Here is a 22,639-nt window from a genome sequence, read left to right on the forward strand (position 1 = left end):
CAAAAAAAGAAAGAAAAATGCTGACTCCAAACTTTTGAACGGGATAGTATATTGTTATATATAAAACACTCTACCTCATATACGTTTATATATATTTAAAACATTGCACAAGGGGGTTATCATCAAAATATTACATAGTTTAAGGGCTTTTTGTTGTTGTTGTTGTTGTTGTTGTTGTTGTTGTTATGGGTGAGTTGCAAAGATTAAAGGAAGAACTCTGCCGCAGCTCAGCGACTCCAAACAAGTCTGGCCCACTGATTTACACATCACGTGATCCGAGTCCGGCCAATCAGCGCTCGAGCTCACATCCCGGAAATGGTGCCCATTTGATGTCCTACATTCCTCTCCAGGTCTCAATCATATTTCTGTTCGCTGTCCTTGCGGAATATTAATGTGCAACGATGGTGTTGACGGTGCGTCGGACTGTGTCTAATGTTATTAGACACCTGGAAGCTCGTCGGCTCTAATAAAGCGATGTTTTTACGGAGGAACAAATTGATAATAAAAGAAAAAACAATGAGGCCTAAAGGGAAAGATGAAGAACAAGTGTCAAGCTGAGAAATTCAACACACAACAGGTGAGCTGCAAAGATTCACGAAGACAGTAAATGTGAGGTTTTATAAATGCATACAGCACGTCAGGTTGTATTTAAGTTACGCAGCCAGCGAAATCTTTGACACCGTCACGGTATTTGTTGGCTGGGAACTGTAAGGTTAAGACATGTTTGACTGTCACATTGAAAGTTGAATAGTTTGTTTGTGCTACATTTGTCGCTGCCACACCTCTTTTTTTTCTTCTTTTTTTTATCAAACAGTAGCAACCATTGCCATGACAACCCCTCCCTGGCTACAGCCGTTTCTATAGCAACCACCCTGGATCACCTAGCTAGAGCGGTTGCTATGGCAACGGACGTTTGATTTGCACTTGTATTTTTATTTCATTGCGTAATTATAAATCAGTACAAAATAAATAATACAGAACAGTGAACATGAACGTGGGGATACAGAGAAAAAGAAAATAATGAAAACATTTTTTACAATTTATAAAACTTGTTCTATAATACAGGACGTTTTCAAAGCTTTTTTATTGGAGGGGATTTTTTGAAGGGATGACAATAATAATTGTAAATCATAAGCAAATACTTTGCAGTTAGGTTTGAATGTTTGATTTGTACTTGTTTTATCTGGATAGTCAGACATACCTTAAAATTGCAGTCATACAGGCAATGACTTGAATGCATCTCTTAAAGGGATACTCCACTTTTTTTTGGAAATAGGCTCATTTTACAACTCCCCCAGAGTTAAACAGTTGAGTTTTATCATTTTGGAATCCATTCAGCCGATCTCCGGGTCTGGGGGTCCCACTTTTAGCATAGCTTAGCATAATGAATTGAACCGGACAAGACCATTAGCATCTCTCTCAAAAAAATTAACAAAGAGTTTTGATATTTTCCTATCGAAATTGCTGACAATTAATTTTTTTTTTTTTTTACATTTTGATATTTTGTGAAGAAATAAAGTGAAAAATATCTAGGAGGTATACATGTCACTGAAAAAAAAAAAAATCTCATTACAAAGAAGTTTAGCTTAATATAATAATTTGTTTAGCAGGAAAGCAGTTTTGTTTTCCATCCATCATGTCATTATCATAGCATAACCAACATGCATAAGCCTTATTGTCGTTTTACTCACATCAAATGAAGTAACCCTAAGAAAATATCTTTATATTTGTTTCTCAAACATTCATAATATCATATAAAAAGTTTTTGAAAATAATTAGGTTATGCAAAGGAAATTATTTTATAAACGTTCTTTTCTCTTAACATTTCTAGGCATGTCCTCACAAATGCAAGCGTTTTCCTCTCCCTCCGTGTCCTCCAGTGGCCTGTCCCGCTCCAAAAAACTGAAGGTGGAAAACCATGTATGGAACGTGAGCAGCCAGTCAGGTGAGAGCAGCTACTACCAGCACAGCCCGACCCAGACCAATGGCTCTTCCCCCTCCACATCTGGATTCAACCCCAATTACAACTCCTCCAACCTGGTGTTTCCTCCTCCTGGAGGCTCGCGGGAACAGACAGTGGTACGTGCCGCGGACAGCACCGGCAGCGTCCCGGAGCCTTCGTCCTCCTCCTCATCATCGTCCACGTCCAGTCGGCGTGGAAAAGATGAGGGCTCCACCTCTCTGACAGGCGAGGGCTATCAGAAACAGGGCAGTCGGAAGCGGAAGAGTGAGGAGGTGGACAGCAGCGACAGCGTGCAGATTTTGGAGGAGCTCTCGGCTCCTGTGCTCCCCAACCGTGTGGCCGGGGGTGGAGGCAACGCCACGGCTCAGTCCATCGCTCATTCCACGTCCACCACCAAGAGCAGCAACTCCCACAGTGAGGGTGACTACCAGCTGGTGCAACACGAGATCCTCTGCTCCGTCTCCAACAGCTACGAGGTTCTGGAGTTCCTCGGCCGGGGGACATTCGGACAGGTCGCAAAATGCTGGAAGCGTGGAACGAATGAGATCGTGGCCATTAAGATTCTCAAGAATCATCCGTCATATGCCCGCCAGGGTCAAATAGAGGTGAGCAGCTAACCGGAATCAAAACTTTTCCCAAATTATTGTACATTAATGAAGTTCCTCTGTTCCTCAGAGTAAAAGTGAAAAGTCTCAACAAGAAATAAATAACCTGTCGCAATTGAGAGAAATATAAAGTTGCAATATAAAGTGGAGAAATAGTTCTAATCTTGAGATATACAGTCGGAATATTAAGAAATAGTAGCAGTTGTGAGATATACAGTCGCAATATCAAGAAATGGTCAAAATTGTGAGATATACAGTTGCAATAACGTAGTCAAAATTGTGAGATATACAGTTGCAATAACGTAGTCAAAATTGTGAGATATACAGTTGCAATAACGTAGTCAAAATTGTGAGATATACAGTTGCAATAACGTAGTCAAAATTGTGAGATATACAGTTGCAGTAACGTAGTCAAAATTGTGAGATATACAGTTGCAGTAACGTAGTCAAAATTGTGAGATATACATTCCCAGTAAATTGTGACATATACAGTCGCAGTAACGAGAAATCGTAAAAATTGTGAGATATACAGTCTCAATATCAAGTAATGGTCAAAATTGTGAGATATACAGTCGCAATATCAAGAAATAGTAAAAATTGTGAGATGTACAGTCGCAGTAACGAGAAATAGTCAAAATTGTGAGATATACAGTTGCAGTAACGTAGTCAAAATTGTGAGATATACAGTTGCAGTAACGTAGTCAAAATTGTGAGATATACAGTTGCAGTAACGTAGTCAAAATTGTGAGATATACAGTTGCAGTAACGTAGTCAAAATTGTGAGATATACATTCCCAGTAAATTGTGACATATACAGTCGCAGTAACGAGAAATCGTAAAAATTGTGGGATATACAGTCGCAATATCAAGAAATAGTAAAAATTGTGAGATGTACAGTCGCAGTAACGAGAAATAGTCAAAATTGTGAGATATACAGTCGCAATATCAAGAAATAGTAAAAATTGTGAGATACAGTCGCAGTAACGAGAAATAGTCAAAATTGTGAGATATACAGTCGCAGTAACGTAGTCAAAATTGTGAGATATACAGTCGCAGTAACGAGAAATAGTCAAAATTGTGAGATATATAGTCGCAATATCAAGAAATGGTCAAAATTGTGAGATATACAGTCGCAAGAAATAGTAAAAATTGTGAGATATACAGTCGCAGTAACGAGAAATAGTCAAAATTGTGAGATACAGTCGCAGTAACGAGAAATAGTCAAAATTGTGAGATATACAGTCGCAGTAACGTAGTCAAAATTGTGAGATATACAGTCGCAGTAACGAGAAATAGTCAAAATTGTGAGATATACAGTCGCAGTAACGAGAAATAGTCAAAATTGTGAGATATAGTATACAGTCGCAATATCAAGAAATGGTCAAAATTGTGAGATATAGTATACAGTCGCAATATCAAGAAATGGTCAAAATTGTGAGATACAGTCGCAGTAACGTAGTCAAAATTGTGAGATATACAGTCGCAATATCAAGAAATGGTCAAAATTGTGAGATACAGTCGCAGTAACGTAGTAAAAATTGTGAGATATACAGTCGCAATATCAAGAAATGGTCAAAATTGTGAGATATACAGTCGCAGTAACGTAGTAAAAATTGTGGGATATACAGTCGCAATATCAAGAAATGGTCAAAATTGTGAGATATACAGTCGCAGTAACGTAGTCAAAATTGTGAGATATACAGTCGCAATATCAAGAAATGGTCAAAATTGTGAGATATACAGTCGCAATATCAAGAAATGGTCAAAATTGTGAGATATACAGTCGCAGTAACGTAGTCAAAATTGTGAGATATACAGTCGCAATATCAAGAAATGGTCAAAATTGTGAGATACAGTCGCAGTAACGTAGTCAAAATTGTGAGATATACAGTCGCAATATCAAGAAATGGTCAAAATTGTGAGATATACAGTCGCAGTAACGTAGTAAAAATTGTGGGATATACAGTCGCAATATCAAGAAATAGTAAAAATTGTGAGATATACAGTTGCAAGAAATAGTAAAAATTGTGGGATATACAGTCGCAATATCAAGAAATAGGAAAAATTGTGAGATATACAGTCGCAGTAACGAGAAATAGTCAAAATTGTGAGATATACAGTCGCAATATCAAGAAATGGTCAAAATTGTGAGATATACAGTCGCAAGAAATAGTAAAAATTGTGAGATATACAGTCGCAGTAACGTAGTCAAAATTGTGAGATATACAGTCGCAAGAAATAGTAAAAATTGTGAGCTATAAATGGCGCAGTAACAAGAAATAGTAGCAGTTGTGAGATATACAATCACTTTTACAAGAAAAATATACAATTGTGACATATAAAGGCGCAGTTGCGAGAAATAGTAGCAGTTGTGAGATACTAAGTCGCAATTGTGAGATAAATTACCATAATTTACCAAATGAAAAGTTGCACATTCAAGAAATAATTTTTACTCTGAGGTGGAAACAGACTTCCATAACAAAAACCTGTCATATCTCTCATAATTAATATTGGACTGATGCAATAACAAATGTCAACGCCAAGTGAGCAATTAATCATCAGTCATGTGCTTGATGTTCATTTGCTTAAATCTAAAGTTTACTTTGAACTCAATCCTGTCTTTTTAAAGGTGAGCATCCTCAGCCGTCTTAGCACAGAGAATGCAGACGAGTTCAACTTTGTGCGCTCTTACGAGTGCTTCCAGCACAAGAACCACACGTGTCTGGTGTTTGAGATGCTGGAGCAGAACCTCTATGACTTCCTCAAACACAGCAAGTTCAGCCCGCTGCTCCTCAAGTGCATCCGGCCGGTCCTGCAGCAGGTTGCCACGGCTCTGATGAAGCTGAAGAGTTTGGGTCTCATCCATGCTGATCTGAAGCCTGAGAACATCATGCTTGTCGACCCCATCAGACAGCCCTACAGAGTCAAAGTCATCGACTTCGGTTCAGCCAGTCACGTCTCGAAGGCCGTGTGCTCGACCTACCTGCAGTCTAGATACTACCGGTAAGGGATACTTGATGTCAAAAGGAACTGACAGTTGAAGTTGAAGTACATTTACATTTGTGCATTTAGAAGACGCCGTCTAAAGCAACTGGGTTGTGTGCACTACATGTAAATTATGACAAATAAAACATAATTATTTTAATGTTACAGACAATAATTCATACAATGGCTAATGTTATAAATACTGTTATCTGTTTGTTTTTTTAAATAAACCAAAATATATTTGGTAGAAACTCTTTTTCGGGTTTTATACAGTTTTTCAAGCTTCCAAAACCAGTCATTATAAATAATTTTAAAATATCATAATTTATTATGCATAAATAAAATAGCTGTTAATTTCTCATATTGATGGCTACCAATATTGACTTCTAGACCTCTATTGTTCCCAATAATTTATAATGGTCAGCTGATGTGAATTTTTCCTGATGGCATTAATTCTGATATATGATATATAATAGAATTTATAGATAACATAACTAAAATTCATATAATATATTAATTTGAAATTCACTAAAATATTCACTTAAAATATCTGGAGGGAAAATAAAAGTGTTTTATCTCTTTGTGGAAATTACACAAATTTGGAGGATAATTGGAGGCATTGGAAGATAATCATAAAATGGCTAAATATCAATATTCTGTCAATATCAAAGATCTGTATTATAATCTGTCTGTCACTTACTATCCTTCATCCCTAAATAATCTGTTACATTTACTACATCATATGTGTCGTTTTACCTGTCATTCTCCCAATCTTCCCCCCAATCTGCCAATGAAATTAAACTAATTTATTCATTTGTTTATTATAATTTATTATTAATTTGTCTGTTGCGGTGCAGAGCTCCTGAGATCATTCTGGGCCTTCCATTCTGTGAGGCCATTGACATGTGGTCACTGGGTTGTGTCATTGCTGAACTGTTTCTGGGCTGGCCTTTGTATCCGGGAGCTTCAGAATATGATCAGGTCAGTAATAAGGTTTTGTTGCTTAGTTCGATTTAATCAGTTCTGTGCAAAATCAATTTGTTTTGTGCAAAATTGAATCTGTAAAATTGAAAGCTATCAGTAGATTTAGGAAGTGATACAAGGGGGCTCTAGCACTTCTACTGAAGAGTCAAGCCAATGCCAGTAATCTCACAACGGTCAATACTGGCAGATATATTAGGCTACATTCAGACTGCAGGTAAATGTGTCCCAAATCCGCTCATATGTGACTCAGATCTGTTTTTGTCATCTTTTTTTGTCATGGTTTTGATCTTTTTAATTCTGTTGTGGTCCTAAATCCGACACAGGTCTGATGTTTTGCAATGCGACCTCAGTCTGAACAGTCATATCAGAATTCATGCGAGTTTTACATCACTCTAGAGCAACATTCGTCACTATTCTGCACTCATGAGAACTGGAATCTGATATTGGCCACATTTTAAACAACAATGTGAACAGCTATACAAAAAAACCCGGATCTGACCAATAAATCGGAATTGAGCATTAAGGCTGTGTGAGTGTAGCCTAAGTTTATTACTAGTAAATAATCATAAAGGCTATAGACAAAGTTCTGTCTTGAAACTCTAGATGGCGCAGGCTGATATCTCTATAGGACACAGCTGATTGGTTCCTTCTGTATCAGTAGCCAATGAGATCGTTGCTCAACCGTCAAATACTGGTCAGCATTTGCTGTAGCAGTTCAATGCGCTTTCAGAAACCCTCCTCCTTCCCCAGCTCCACCTGTATAGATCTGCTGTAGATAATGTATGCTATTTTGTACAGCATTTGTATTGTCACATCCATTAGGCTACCATGCCAAACACTCAGAGAGTTGTCATGGCAGAAATAACAATTATGGACTAGTTATCTGTCTCTGCATACACTACTTAGCTACAACAAACTGTTGTACAAATCGAGTGTATAATCTACATGTAATATATATGCCTGGTTGTTTTTTTTCTACAGATTCGGTACATTTCCCAGACTCAAGGATTGCCAGCTGAGTATCTCCTGAGCGCCGGCACTAAAACCAGCCGTTTCTTCCACAGGGGCCCAGACTCCAGCTACCCTCTCTGGAGACTCAAGGCATGTCCCCCTTAAAGCACTGCTCTGTATTTTATTTTCTAAGACATCAGCGGTCAATAGATGATTAAACGCTTTCCTGACAGATGTGTTTCTGTTTTTAGACTCCCGCAGAGCACGAGGCAGAGTTTGGGATAAAGTCCAAAGAAGCTCGGAAATACATTTTTAACTGCCTTGATGACATGATGCAGGTAGTGCTGTGTCTACAGTAATGTGTGGAATAATCAGATACAAATGTGTACACTCAGGTCGGAGCCGATAGCCTCGTGGACGACACTCCGACATTGTAGTAATATTTCACAATATTGCTGTATTTGCTATATTTTAGATCAGATAAATGCATCCTTGGTGAGACTTCTTTCACAACTTGGTTTTCCAATCATAAAAGAGTTTGTAAATACTTCCTTATGACACATGGTGCCTTCTTTCCAGGTCAACATGACTAACCTGGAAGGCACGGACATTTTAGCGGAGAAGGCTGATCGGAGGGAGTTCATTGACCTGCTAAAGAAAATGCTAACACTAGACGCAGACAAGAGGATCACGCCCACGAAGACCCTCAACCACCCGTTTGTGACTATGGCTCACCTACTTCACTTCCCACACAGCTCTCAGTAAGCCCTGCTGATGAGTTGATTATCTACATATAATGTATATAGAATAGCCACATATCTGTCTGTACTCCTCTGAGGACACTAACCTCAGTGCCGCCCTCTCTTGTTGTGCAGTGTGAAGTCCTGCTTCCAAAACATGGAGATCTGCAAGCGCAGGTGTACAGCATTCGACAATAACAAGAACCTGTTCGCCAGCCACAACACCCCCAGCGCGGCCGCCAACCTCACGGTCACCTTCAGCAGTCAACTCAATCAGCACAGTCAGGTGTGTGCTACTGCACAGATGCATTACATCAAATTTAATTTGTTTGCAATGCATTTGGATTCAGTATGTTTAATAATATAAGAATATAATTATGCAACTGAGTATCACTGGGAATGCATGTGTGCGTTAAAGCCATAGTTCACCTAAAAATCCCATATGCCGTTTTATTCTGTGAAAGACAATGATTTTTGAGGGAGCTCTTTTACATACAACGTCAGTTCATATTCGCCATGTCTGTTAAATCTTCAAAAATGACAAAAAACTTCCACAAAATCGCTTCGAATGACTCACGCAAGTCTTCTGAAATGATATGACTGCTGATCATTTGTGAACCACTGCAACCGAATCAGTGAGTTGAGAATCTTAGAACCGACTGAAGCGAATATTGAATTGGAACAAAAGCATCCTTCACAAATCAGACTGATCTGGATCTCAAGTTCAACTCAATGACTCAGTTATTCAGTTCTCGAGTTAACGGGTCAAAGGAGGGCAAGATTACTGGTGAATTTGAATAAAACTTTGCTCTGTTCCTCACACAAAGTTATCGTATTACTTCAGAAGACTTGAGATATAGCAGTGTGATTTTTAGTATTATTTATATACTATTACAGTATTTATTAATATTTTGAATGAGCTTTTATTTGTAATATTTTCATTTTAGTTTTCTGTTCTGTGCTCTAGTAATTTTTTTAATATTATCTTTTTTAATATATCTTAGTTTTCTTTCTTTTTTCTTTTAGTTTTAGTATTTTATAGTATTTCAAATTATTTATTTCAATTAGTTGCCAAGGCAACATTTCTCATTTTTATTTAAGTTTAAGTTCAGGTTATTCATGTAATAATTTTATATTTTATATATATGTACTGTATATGTATGTATATGTATGTATAAATACACACATATATAAATGTTATACACATATAAATAAATATATATATATATATATATATTACTGAAAATGATTTTTAATAGTTTAAGTTTTAGTTAAAGGGTTAGTTCACCCAAAAATGAACATTCTGTCAGTAATTACTCACCCTCATGTTGTTCCAAACCCGTAAGACTTTCGTTCATCTTCGGAACACAAATTAAGATATTTTTGATGAAATCTGAGAGCTGACTCACTCCTTCAAAGGCTGCTAGGTAATTGCATCTACCGGCCCAGAAAGGTTAGTAAAGACATTGTTAAAATAGTCCAAGTGACTACAGTGGCTCAACCTTATGTTTATCAAGCGTTTTTCAATCGTAAAGTCTTGGTCTTATAGGCAAAGACAGCCTATTTCAGCCTATGCACGGCAGGAGGTCTAACAGTGCTTGCAGCAGGTGAATCGGTCGTGCTGCGATTAACGTCATCACTACCCAATTTCTTAATAAAACCAAAATTAATTAAACTGCCTTGTTTTCTTTTTGCCATGGCTATGATGGTATAACCATAGACAGTATGGGTATAACAGCAGAATGAATTAAGGACTTCGCGCGCAGATAAATGGCCTCCAACGTTTATTTTTTTCTACGAATCTATGACGTACTAACATATGTGGAATTTGCACCGCAGCGCCCCCACACATTGATGCTCATGACAAGAATAGCATGTATAGTAATCTTTATTGAAGTAAATTAGGTTTTAATTGCCGTCATGCATGAATGAATAATATTTTTTGCTATTTTACACATAATAATCCATCATGATCACATTACACAACTGAAATTGCATGTCAAAATATACACTTTGTCAATATTTTTTGAGACCCCCCAAAATTTCACATATCTCGTTTTCAGGGGAGCCCATGTCTTATTAAGGGGAGCCTAGCTCCCCTGTAGTTCGTACTATGCCAATGCCGCAAAATGAATGGCTTACCTTTCACACTTTCCCATCAAATGATCGTGAGCGTCATCTTCTCAGTTCTCACGCATGTGTCGTGGCGTGGCACTCTCATGAGCTCACTCAGAGGCCCACACAGAAGAAAATCAATAGTTGAATAAACTCGTTATTTTTGGGGGGTTTTGCGCACAAAAAGTATTCTCGTCGCTTGATAAATTTAAGGTTGAGCCACTGTTTTTTCTAACTTTTCTGGACCGGCAGAATGAAATTGCCTAAAAGCCTATGAAGGAGTGAGTCAGCTCTCAGATTTCATCAGAAATATCTTAATTTGTGTTCCGAAGATGAACGAAAGTCTTACGGGGTTGGAACAACATGAGGGTGAGTAATTACTGACAGATTTTTGGGTGAACTAACCCTTTAACAATGACAACACTGGAATATAGTGCACAAGTCATATGAACTACCTTATATGTGGTTGATTTGGTCATTTTTGGAGTTTTGGAGTCAGTCGTGGTCACTATGAATGGTCTGCGTAAAGAGGTTTGGATCATCATGAGTGTGAGTAAACAATGTCACACCTGTCATTTTAGGTGAATTATAGCTTTAAAGCGTAGTATGCATGCTATTTAAAGTCTTCAGTGCTATTTCTGTGCTTAGTCAGTGGTGTTAAGAATCTCCCTCTCTTTCCGTAACTGCCAGATGGCCTCCACGGGGGGCCAGTCCCTGTCTCTTAGCAGCAACGTTCCTTTACTCAACTACCAGCCTGGTCTGTACCAGCAGGCCACTATAAATATACCAGGCTTGGCTCAGCAGAGTGTGCCGTTGCAGGCTCGCCCTACTCAGCTGTGTGCCCAGACAGAGCCCTTCCAGCAAACCCTCATTGTGTGCCCTCCTACCATCCAGGGTGAGCCTGTACCCTACCCCGTTTACCCAATCCTGCTACAGCTTTGTCCAAACCCACTTCTCCCTACATCCTACCCTCCTTTCCTTTAGACTCATGCTGCTTCCAAATGCATTTAAACTGAATCACTCATGTTTAATTCACCAGGGCTGCAGACCTCCAATAAACACACTGGATATCCAGTGAGAATGGACAACTCAGTACCCATAGTGCCCCAGAACCAATCCACCCAGCCCCTACACATTCAGCCCAGCATGCTCACACAGGTAAGCATCATGCTTGTGTCTCCATGAGCGAACAGTGTGTTATCTGGAGGTGTTTCTCCTCTTTCACGGTTTCATATGATCCTTGTTTCTCTGTTCTTGTAATTCCCTCACATAGGCATTTATGGTTGAGTGTTTGGTTTTTCTTAAATCACTTTATTCCTCTTTAATTTGCAATAAGAATAACAGTGAAGACTAAAACAAAAGGGACAGCAAGTTTTTCAAATATGAAAACATACTTGCATATTTACAAGCGCCAGAATGTACTTGCAAAGATGGAATTGCCCCACTGTTTTCTAATTGTGTCCTCTTTTGGAAGGCCAAACAAAGTAGTTTGGCTTTCGCAACGGAAAACACAGTGTCTCCACGACATGGCGGCGCCGGCAGCAACAATAACACAGCTAGAATAAGAGTTAATAATAATAAGAGAGGATAAGAGAGGCGTATTTGAATGAAGTGTTTTAGGAAGGCGTGGCTGAGCCTTAACTTTTACAAAGAATATCTCTGTGGGTTTGACACCTTGAGCTTTGTAACTCTGCAAATTTCTACATAACACACTAAAGAAAAAGGAAAACAAGAAATCGCATCATATGACCCCTTTAATGGTGAGACCTTTGTTTTATCTAATCAGGCTCTCAAAAATTATATGAAAATTTGAATTTAGATTTATCGGCCAGTGTAACGGTTATGGACTTTCAAATATAAAGAATTATCGGTATCGATATTTTCATATCTGTGCATCCCTAAATGTTCTATTATCTGATCTGTCGTAGTTATAGTTTCTGTTCATATGCAGATTTGCTGCTTAAGAAACGTTTCTTATTATCATCAATATTAAAATCAGTTGCTTAATATTTTTGTAGAAACCATCATACATTTTTTCAGAATTTTCTGATGAAAAATCAGGCCAAAAAAAAACATCATTTGTATGAAATCTTTTGTAACATTATAAATGTCTTAACTGTAATTTTTTATCAATTTAATATGTCCTTGCTTAATATAAGTATCAATTTCTTGAACAAAATCCTACTGCAGGGTTCCTTAAATCCAGCCCTGGTGGGCCACGGTCCTGCTGAGTTTAGCTTCAGCTCTGATCAAACTTGCCTACCTGTAATTTTCTAGTAACTCTGAAGACCTTGTTTGGCTTGCTCAGGTGTCTTTGATTAGGGCTGGATTTGAGGAACTCTGTCCTACTGACCCCAAACATTTGAACGGTAATGTATTTTCAGTGAGTTTGAAAGATCTCTGAATGGAAAGGGTGAGATTTCCGTACAAACAGTCGGTAGGTTGTCGACTAGTGATTTGCTGCCTTTACAGTCAAAAGATACTGATCTGTTTTGTACTTCTTGTCAATATTTTCTTCATTTTGTGGGAAGTCTTTGGGCGAGTTGCTTTCTCCGTCCGCTCAGCCGGCGTGTTGTAACCGTGCCACCCTTTCCTCCATCCTCAGTTCCTCCACACATCCCTCTATCCCTACCCCACCCAGAGCAGCAGCAGCACCCCGCTGGCGCTGGCCTCCCTGCGCCTTCCAGTGGCGGGAATGACGCCGCTGGCCTTGGGCTCTCGGCGTCTGGAGCAGAGTGCCACCATGCTGGTAAACCTGCGCCCTGCCACGAGACACGCCTAGTTCCTCCTCTTTCTCACTAATTTTCTCTTACAATCTTTGCCTTGCTGCATGTTGCATTTTTATGCCAAACTTCAGAATTGAATGAAATAAGATAGCGAACCAAACAATACTTGTAAGAAAACATGTTTTTTTGATTGAGATGTGTGCTCATGGGCTGCACACAAAAACAACTGTACTATGCGACCACCAATCAGTGCTGTGTAATTTACAACAAATGAACTGGTTCTTTGAATGAATCAATCAAAAAGAACAGTAACCAGTTTGAATCAGCTGAATGAAATCTTCACTGAACGACTCACTGAATCAAACAAAGAGGTTCCTGAATCATCTAACTCACTCAATTGCAAGTTATCATTACTTTTCAGTGATGTCTAAATTTAATTCAGTATCAGTACTGACTAGTTGCTCTTGTAGATGCATATTTGCAAGTTATTTTTTTTATAAATGCTATTTTAATATAAAAATATTTTTTTTATAAATTGTGACCCTGGACCACAAAACCTGGGTCACATGGGTCAATTTTTTAAAACTGATTAAATAAGCTTTCATTGATGAATGGTTTGTTAGGATAGGACAATATTTGGCCGAGGTACAACTATTTGAAAATCTGGAATCTGAGGGTGCAAAAAAAATCAAAACATTATGATGCCTTTAAAGTCCATTTATGTTTGCGATTGTGCTGCATTCACTCACAAAAGTAAATGTTTTATATATTTACGGTAGGAAATTTACTAAATATCTTCATGGAACATGATCTTTACTTAATATTCTAATGATTTTTGGCATAAAAGAAAAATCTATAATTTTGACCCAAACAATGTATTGTTGGCTATTGCCTCAAATATACCCGTGCGACTTGTGACTGGTTTTGTGATCCAGGGTCACAATTATATAATAATAATAATAATAATAATAATAATAGTTTTATATTTAACGTTTTAAAAATATATATTATTTTGAAATATCCTTTATTAAAAATAAATCAACATGTATACGGTATATAGAATCATTCACATGTGCGTTTGCGTAGATGCACAGACTATGATTGTGACCTAAAGTGTCATAGGTAGCTAATGTAAATTCACTGCACATTGCTATTGCTCTGTGATGTTGTGAAGGCAGTTATGAAAGGAAAATATTAAAAGAATTGATGTGATTTGCTATTTGCCCTAATTTCTTAAAGAGTTTTTGTGGGGTTTTGGGTGGAAAGTGGCTGTTTTAGTTTAGTTCTCTTCTTTCTTCACCTATCAATCATGATTTAACAAGGCGGTTTTTCTTTTGGACTGGAGCTGCATCTCTTCTGGGCCCCAGGGCTCTATCCAGTGAAGCATGGCTGCTTGACTCTGTGCAATCCAAGTGATTTCTCTTTCCACAGACCCACTCCTGTGGCAACAAATGTCTCCCCATTGTCTCATTCTCCTTTTTCTTCCACTGCTAACCAGTCACTTCCTCTCTATGCAGATAAATGGACTGGCAACCGTAACTCGTCACTTGTTTTGCTTTGGTGATCACTTGAGTTAAATTCCCCGCTCAATTGTCATAGTTTTCTTTCGTATCTATTTATTCTTCTCTTTATAAACGGCTGATCTGTTCAAATCATGATTTTTTTTTTTACTCCCATGAAGGATTCATGATTATTCAAGCTACAGAATTGAAATTGTCTTTATCACTGTGTTGTTTTGTGTTTTTAATGAAGTTCTGCATGATTTTAAGAGCTTGCAGGACAAGATCCATTTTTCACGTATGACAGGAAGAGATCGAACAAAGACAAACTGAGCGACGCCACGGTGCTCAGTATTCATCTGTCAATCAAAGTGCATCAATGTCTTAAGCCCTGTTTGCATATTCACTGCAGAAAGGAGTGATATGAAAAGCAACTGTTGACGAAATAGGAAATATGTAATGCATATTTATACTATACCCACCAATTACCATTCTATTACAAAAGCCTTGCTATTATTGATAAAAGTTCCCCTCTGTTGTCAATTCAGTTTATTGAATCACAGTTTGCATTAAAGCTTTTGACGGGAGTGTGAACAGGCCTTGTTGCTCCAAATTAATAGAGTTACTAAAAAAGTTGTTTTTGGGTTTGTGACAGTGCATTTGTTAATGTCTTTGTGTGTGTGTATGTGTTTAGCAGGGCTGGCCTGCAGGCACACAGCAGATCCTCATTCCCTCTTCATGGCAGCAGATGTCAGGCATGGCCATGCACAATCCCAGCCAGCCTGTGCTGTCCGATTCCCCCGTGGGCTCTCTGTTCTCAGACAACACCACCCAACAGAACAGTAGCTGGAGGTCAGAGCTGCCCCCACAGCAGTTTACACTCGCAGTTTTACATTTCAGGTTTTGTTGCAAGCCTGGATTCAATCAACCATCGAGTTTGATTTGCGTGAAAGACTTGCTATGGTGTTGCACTCGAGTCTGAAAGCATCTGGGGTTTGCTTTACAGGTGTTTCTCACAAAGCCTGTCAAAACATGTCTGTCACATTTCCCCTGGGGTTATCATTTAGTGCGGTCAAATCGATTAATCGCAGCACTGTTATTATAACTAAAACTAAAACCTTAAAAAAAACATTTTCGTTACTTGTTACTATAAATGTTAGCTGAAATAAGCTTATGGGTGTTTTTTTATATTTTATTTTATTTCAACATTTCCCATTTTCTCATTTAGTTTTAACTTGATGTACTAAAAAAACTGAAATAAATATTAATAATAACTATATAGACATATAAAAATAAAATAAAAACATGTAAAAATAAAAAAAAACACAGCAAAGTTACTAAAACTTTCTGAAATTAACATGAAAACGAAAAATATAAACAAATCTCATTCTAAAAATGTATTATAACTGTAATAGTATCTCAATGATAATAAAATAACACTGATTTCACCTCAAAATCAAAAGAAAATAATTAATAATAATATGATTTATTTAATAAATTAAAAAAAAAATGTATCGAGAATATATATAACAAGAAAAAATACATATTTTATTACTTAATTGTTGCTGAAATTTTCTTCTAGAATGATCATTTTTATCAAGCTCGTATATTTAAGTTCAGTAATTTCACTTAAATGACAATTAATAAGTAATTTTCATTGCCATTTAAGTGAAATTACTGAACTTAAATATACGAGCTTGATAAAAATGAAAATTTCAGATGGCACTTAGAGGCTTTTGCATCTGAACTCTTCATATACTGTATATATAACAAACTTTATGGTAAGAATTGAAAAATAAATTTGAGGTGAAATGGGCATGTTCTTGGCATTTTTTGTTTGATTCACATGTGCGTTATTGCCTGATTACAGTGACAGCGCATTAATGAACTGGAATATTACACCAATCTGTTACCTGTGTTTCCAAATGTATTTCTTGTTACGCAATAGAACTCATTGCAGAATGACAGTGTGATTTTTGTTGCTGCTGACTGTACTGTAGAACAACATGCCTCTGGAGTGAAAACTGAATTCGATGAATTGCAAAATAGCTAATAACCAATTATAACCATTGTCAAAACAGCATGCATTTAATCCACTCTGCCAGGGGTCGACACGGAGGTCAGTGTGAGGGGCGTAACGTGAGCGCTCAGCCCTCCCACGCAGGAGCAGCCAGCAGTCGTACACAGCAGAGCGGAGTGAAGAGGTCAAAGGGTCGACGTGCTGAGAGCAGAGCCAGGTAACGCTCTTGAGTCTCAATATGTGCAGCCATCTCTGAATGGGGGGAAAAAAGTTGATTATGCTAACATGTTTAAAAAATCTGTTGTTAATTTCAAGTCATTTTATTTCTTATTTACCTCGCAGACCCACGTCCTCCCAGCAGCCGGCCTCTTTGGGAGCGCACAACTGTGGTGATGCGTCCCAGCCCATCGTCATCTCCGACACCCCCAGCCCTGCTGTCAGCATCATCACCATCCACAGCGACACTGAGGACGATGACGACAGGAAGTTTCCTCCTGAAAGGTGGGATCACTTTTACATCCCAACTAAAACTCTGTATTGTAGTTTTATACATATTATGCTATGTTATATGTGTCTTGTGTATTTTAATTTTTTTCTTTGTAGACTAGTAATACCTACAGTTCACACACCTTGTTTCTAAATTTGCAAAGAAAGGTACGGTAATCTTAATGTAGAAAAAAATGTACATTTCTGTATCAAAAATGTACAATAATTTACAACACAGATATAAAAATAAAATTCACTCATTCAAAAATTCAATCCCATCAGAATCTCTTAATGCTGATTAAAACAATATTACTAAAGTAAGCGAATGGTTTGGCTTTGTCCCGACCGTGGAAAAGCGACTATACACTAGCATTTAAAGGTTTGGGGTCAGTAAGATTTTTGGTCAGTAAAAAGAAAATGTATACTTTTATTCATCAAGGACGCATTAAATTGATCAAAAGTGACAGTGAATGCATTTATAATGTCACCATTTCCACCAAAATTAAAAAGTAGCACAACGTTTTCAACGTTCACAATAATGAAAAATATTTCTGAAGCACCAAATCAGCATATTTGGATGATTTCTGAAGGATCATGTGACACTGAAGATTGTTCTTACATTAATAAATACAATGTTAAATATAAACAAATAGAACATTTATTTGTATAAGTTATTTAAAATAGTAATAATAACACCTTTTAATGAATAAATGCAGCCTCGGAGATCATAAAAGATTTCTTTCAAAAACATAGAAAAATCTCTCTTCTCTTGTGTGGCGGCTGTAGTGTGAACCAGCGTACAAACGTCATCAGCTGTGTGACTGTCCATGACTCCCAGGACTCTGACTCCTCCACCAGCACCCCTCTCAGTCCCAAACGCCTTCCCAAGGCTCTAGCCATGGTCACACCCTCAGTGAAGACACAGCTGTGGGACGGAGCGTCAGGAGGTTCGTCAGAGTCGTTCAGACTTCTAGTCATCTGAATATTGGGTTTTGATTCATTAGAGGCGCCTACACTTGTGTAGCTTTTTCCCTTCCGTCCATTCATGATAGTAATTGCTTCTTACACCAAAAACATTCATAATCAGTTCTCCATTTTTAGATTTAAATAGGCTTTTGTTCTACTGTATCTTTTTTATAAGTCAATGTGAAATGTGCTCGTGATTAAGAACAAGTTGTTGAATATTGAATAGACATGGATATGCCGGTCATATGATAATGTTGTCATGCTTGTGACATCATAGCTGTGCAGATTTGATCCTTAAATATAATTTTCTTTGCTTCCAGAGAACAATGCTAATAGTTCTGGAAAATTAAAGAAAGGAACGGCCTCACAGTCCAGCGACCGGCATCAGAGGGCGGCATCAAACAGATCTCAGCCTCTCAACCTGAGCCAGGTACATCTGTACAGGTGCACCGCATGCTTATTGAAGACCACATGACATCAGAATGGACGTTTCGTGGCTGTTAGTCAATATCTGTTAGTTTTGGTTTACTTTATCCACTACCAGTCAAAAGTTTGGGGTCAGTAAGAAATCAGTACTTTTATTCAGGAAGGACAGTGACAGTAAAAGACATTTTGTAATGTTACAAAAGATAAAAATTTTTAAATAAACATTCTGTTCATTAAAGAATCCTGAAAAAATGTATCATGGTTTCCACAAAAATATTAAGCAGCGCAACAGTTTTCAATATTGATAATAACTTTGATAATAATAAATGTTTCTTGAGCATCAAATCAGCATATTAGAATGATTTCTGAAGGTTCATGTGACACTGAAGACGGGAGTAATGATGCTGAAAATGCGATATTTTCACAATATTACTCTTTTTGACTGTATTTCTGAAATGCAGCCTTGAGCAGAAGACACTTATTTCAAAAACGTAAAAAATATCATACTGACCCCAAACTTTTGAATGGTATTGTAAATGAGAGTATACTCCTAAAAGTTGACAAACCAAAATATAACAGATAAATGCATGTTATATATTTGCCCCAACTTCCTGTTTCAATAGGAAACACAACAACACAAGAAAGGCAATTGTGTGCCAACCCAAGGGTGATTGTGACAAACCAGGGTTTATTTTTAATATCTATCATTTGGTTGTTTTTTCCAACTCGGTCATCAAGTGATTTGTACGTTTTTTAATTCATTCAACAGGCGCAGCAATCAATGATGTCATCCCACGATCGTGCAGGGGGCGGATCCCTGAGACGCCAACCCACCTACCCTCCTACAGGCCCCTCCCACTCCTACAGGCTTCATGAAGCGTCACTCTTCGGCTCCGCCTCCAGCCTGTACGCATACCCGGCATCTGCGGCCCTGGCCTCCGTGTCGCAGGCGGTGGACCAGCTGCACAATTCAGCCGGTTCCTCCTGCTCCTCTTCCTCCGGCCGACACACGCGCACCGCCGGGCCGTACTCGGCATCTCTGAGCCTCCTGCAGAAGAACAGTGCCATGGGCGTCATGTGTCAGGCTTCAACTCCGTACCAGCGGCCTGCAGCGTTTCCCCTCAGCCAGAGGAAGCTCCACCAGTACCCGTACCTGTGAGGAGGACCATCTCGACGTGAGCTTTGATATGTGCTGGGGGGAAATGTCAGGATGGTGTCATGGATGTTCAAGTAGAAATGCCATTTTAGATTATTTTATTCATTTTAGTGTTTTTCTATACAGCATTTCAAAGGAGCACTTCTTGCGTTTCAAAACTATGCCATAAACAGAAAACATTGGTCTTGTTTCAGCCGTTTCTTAAAATATCAGTCATTATGTCTGAAAAATGCAACAAAGGCCTTGTTTACACCTGGTATTAACATGTGTTTTGGTCGATCGGATCACAAGTAGACGAGGGAGACACATTCCCGTTTACACCTGGTGTTTTGATCCACTCTTTTGTCCACTTTCAACCACTTCTGTCCTGATTTCTTCGAGAGGAGGGTCTATGGGCAGGTAATGTGTGGCTCAGCAATTTACATATGAACGTGCCCGGAGACGACAGAAAGAGAAGCAGCTTTAGTTTCTTCTCTGACAGCCACAAGACCAGCTGAACAGCTGAGTGTGTGTTAGAAATCAGGAATGGTGAGAGAACATTGTGCTTGGTATGTTTTTCATCTTCAAACCAAACTTGGGTCTCCAGCCGACAAAGTTTAAATCCCGTCTGGCTAGCGCACTTCCCATAATGTTTAGCGTTAGCTCAGTAGGCGAAGAGTTGGCGTCTTTTGTGGCTGTTCGAACACATTCGACCACATGAGTGTTTACTCTACGAAAGCAATCCGGTCGAATGTGTTTTTGACTACTTCTGGAAGTGGTCAAAAGTGGACAAGATCAAACCGGTTTAGACCCCGTTTACACCTGTATTTAGCGCCATCCAATTGTGATCGGATAGACGAAAACGCTTCTTAATACCAGGTGTAAACGGGGCCAAAATCTCCTCAAAACTTTGAAACATGGCTGTGTTTGGAATAACATGCTAGCGTACTACTGATGTGTACAGTATGCAAAGGAAATGACCTACTAGATTTTATCCAAAGCGACTTACACATTTTAACATCTCTCTCTTGACTTATTTAATTGGACTGGCAAAACAGTAAGACATTTTTATACAAAAATTGCATTAAAAATGCAAAAAAAAAGGGTTATTCTTCTTATTGATAAGATTTATATAAGAATTTTATGTTATGAAAAATCACATTTCACGTTTTGCATACTTTTTATTTAATTTTTTTACGCAGTAAGTTGTCCGCTAGTATTCCATGTATTCCATATAAACCTGTTAAGTCTGAAAAATGTTAATGATGTTTAAAAATAGGCAACATTTTTCAAAATAATGTAAATTTAGTTTAACCTGTCAATCAGAGAATTATGTTTCTGAACTGTTTAAGCTGGGCGTGTGTCAGCAGAAGCGATCTCTCCTCTAGAAAGATATTTATAAGGTTTCATTGACGTCTGCCCAATTATAATGTGTTGAGAAGATACATGATAGTGATGTCAGTCTGACAATACTAAAGCATTCTGTTGGCAGACCCAAATTTTATATTTGGGATGTTTTCGTTTGCAACATATTTTTAAGTTGCAACAAGACACAGGATGTCATCGCTGCTGTATATTGGTGATGGGAACCTGAATGTGAGCCTGAACCTGAACGGGCCAAAATACCTGGAGAAAGTGATACACAGAAATTTTATATATCTGAAATATAGTTTATGATTGATATTAAACCTCTCTAGATCACTCGTGTCTTGAAATTACCCTATTTTTTCTGCTGTCATAATAATGTTTTTAATAAGTGAGATTTATTGCCATATCAAGTTTGTGACATGACCGCAGAGAGCTTTTAGTTACACACTACATAATCAAGTTATTATGTAACCGTTATTGTGCTTAATTTATTTATTAAATATGTGTGGATTATTAATGGAACTTTATATCTGTTTATATTTAACCTAATAATGATGCTCTTTCTTTTAAATCCTTGTAATTCTCTTCAACTTTGCATAATATTTTTGTTGATTTGAAAGTATCCTCTTATTCTACTAGCACTTATTTGATTTGTATTTATCCATAACCTAAGACTGAATTTGTCAGTGTGAATTGTGACGACAGTTACTTGTTATTTGTTCTGTAATGTCTAAAAGATGACGTTTGGATGGAGTGTTGTTGTGTGGGAACTCGCCCTTGGTGCACAGTGAAATAAGAGCGAGACCTCTCACAGATAACACTATTTAGATAGCGCTCAGAGCGATGGGTAACATGTTAGCTGTTCATCTCAGTTGATCTTAGAGCACTTGATGTGTTGTACTGAGCTCGTCTCGTGAATGTTGCCGGGGTTCTTGGCTTTGGTGCAATGATGATGGCTGTTTGTACCGTTTAATCACCATGTGAAGTAGATGAAATCACAATAAACTTTGATCCAGAATACAGTGTGGGCCTGATGAATCTGAGGTACAGTAGCCAGTGTATGAGAGTGATGAATGAACCGCTCGAGCTGCTTACTACACTCTTAGCTGTGGGTTTATTTTTATAATCTCTCTAAGGGGAATTTATTCTGGTAATGATCCATTGTCACTGCCATTTTTAGAGGCAGTTTGGCTTTTTGTCCCTCTGGCACTTTAGGAAATTATGCTTTTGCAGACAGGTTGGGACTTGGTGTGAATAAAATAGTGTGTATACATATATATATATTCCTAATGGATGTGTGTATGTGTGTACATATATATATATATGTATATATATATATATATATATATATATATATATATATACAGTGAGGAAAATAAGTATTTGAACACCCTGCTATTTTGCAAGTTCTCCCACTTGGAAATCATGGAGGGGTCTGAAATTGTCATCGTAGGTGCATGTCCACTGTGAGAGACATAATCTAAAAAAAAAAAATCCAGAAATCACAATATATGATTTTTTAACTATTTATTTGTATGATACAGCTGCAAATAAGTATTTGAACACCTGTCTATCAGCTAGAATTCTGACCCTCAAAGACCTGTTAGTCTGCCTTTAAAATGTCCACCTCCATTTATTATCCTAAATTAGATGCACCTGTTTGAGGTCGT

The 22,639-nt window shown here is 37.9% G+C and overlaps 1 protein-coding gene across 4 annotated transcripts; it reads left to right on the top strand.

Annotated features, from left to right (window-relative positions):
* The first annotated feature begins 306 nt into the window (after positions 1-306).
* hipk1a (homeodomain interacting protein kinase 1a) lies at positions 307-21,981 on the top strand. Of its 4 annotated transcripts, none has more exons than XM_084427814.1 (17): positions 307-577; positions 1,832-2,568; positions 5,198-5,571; positions 6,411-6,534; positions 7,519-7,638; positions 7,740-7,826; positions 8,068-8,249; positions 8,364-8,514; positions 11,034-11,238; positions 11,383-11,501; positions 12,949-13,092; positions 15,263-15,420; positions 16,674-16,805; positions 16,931-17,089; positions 17,861-18,021; positions 18,361-18,470; positions 19,236-21,981. In XM_084427814.1, exons 2-17 carry the CDS (start codon positions 1,834-1,836, stop codon positions 19,623-19,625), a joined length of 3,351 nt encoding a protein of 1,116 aa, XP_084283940.1. In that variant the 5' UTR covers positions 307-577; positions 1,832-1,833; the 3' UTR covers positions 19,626-21,981. The 4 variants fall into 4 exon arrangements, with proteins under 4 accessions (XP_084283940.1, XP_084283941.1, XP_084283942.1 ...); XM_084427815.1 differs by having other exon boundaries at positions 15,266-15,420; XM_084427816.1 differs by lacking the exon at positions 12,949-13,092.
* The last annotated feature ends 658 nt before the right edge of the window (positions 21,982-22,639 follow it).

This window comes from Rutilus rutilus, assembly GCF_951802725.1.
Source record: "Rutilus rutilus genome assembly, chromosome: 13".
Lineage (NCBI taxonomy): Eukaryota > Metazoa > Chordata > Actinopteri > Cypriniformes > Leuciscidae > Rutilus > Rutilus rutilus.

Coding starts and splice junctions, on each gene's coding strand:
- hipk1a (XM_084427814.1), top strand. CDS start 1,834: ATGTCCTCACAAATGCAAGCGTTTTCCTCTCCCTCCGTGTCCTCCAGT. Junction 7,827..8,067: donor GCCTTGATGACATGATGCAG/GTAGTGCTGTGT, acceptor CCTTCTTTCCAG/GTCAACATGACTAACCTGGA. Junction 13,093..15,262: donor AGCAGAGTGCCACCATGCTG/GTAAACCTGCGC, acceptor GTATGTGTTTAG/CAGGGCTGGCCTGCAGGCAC.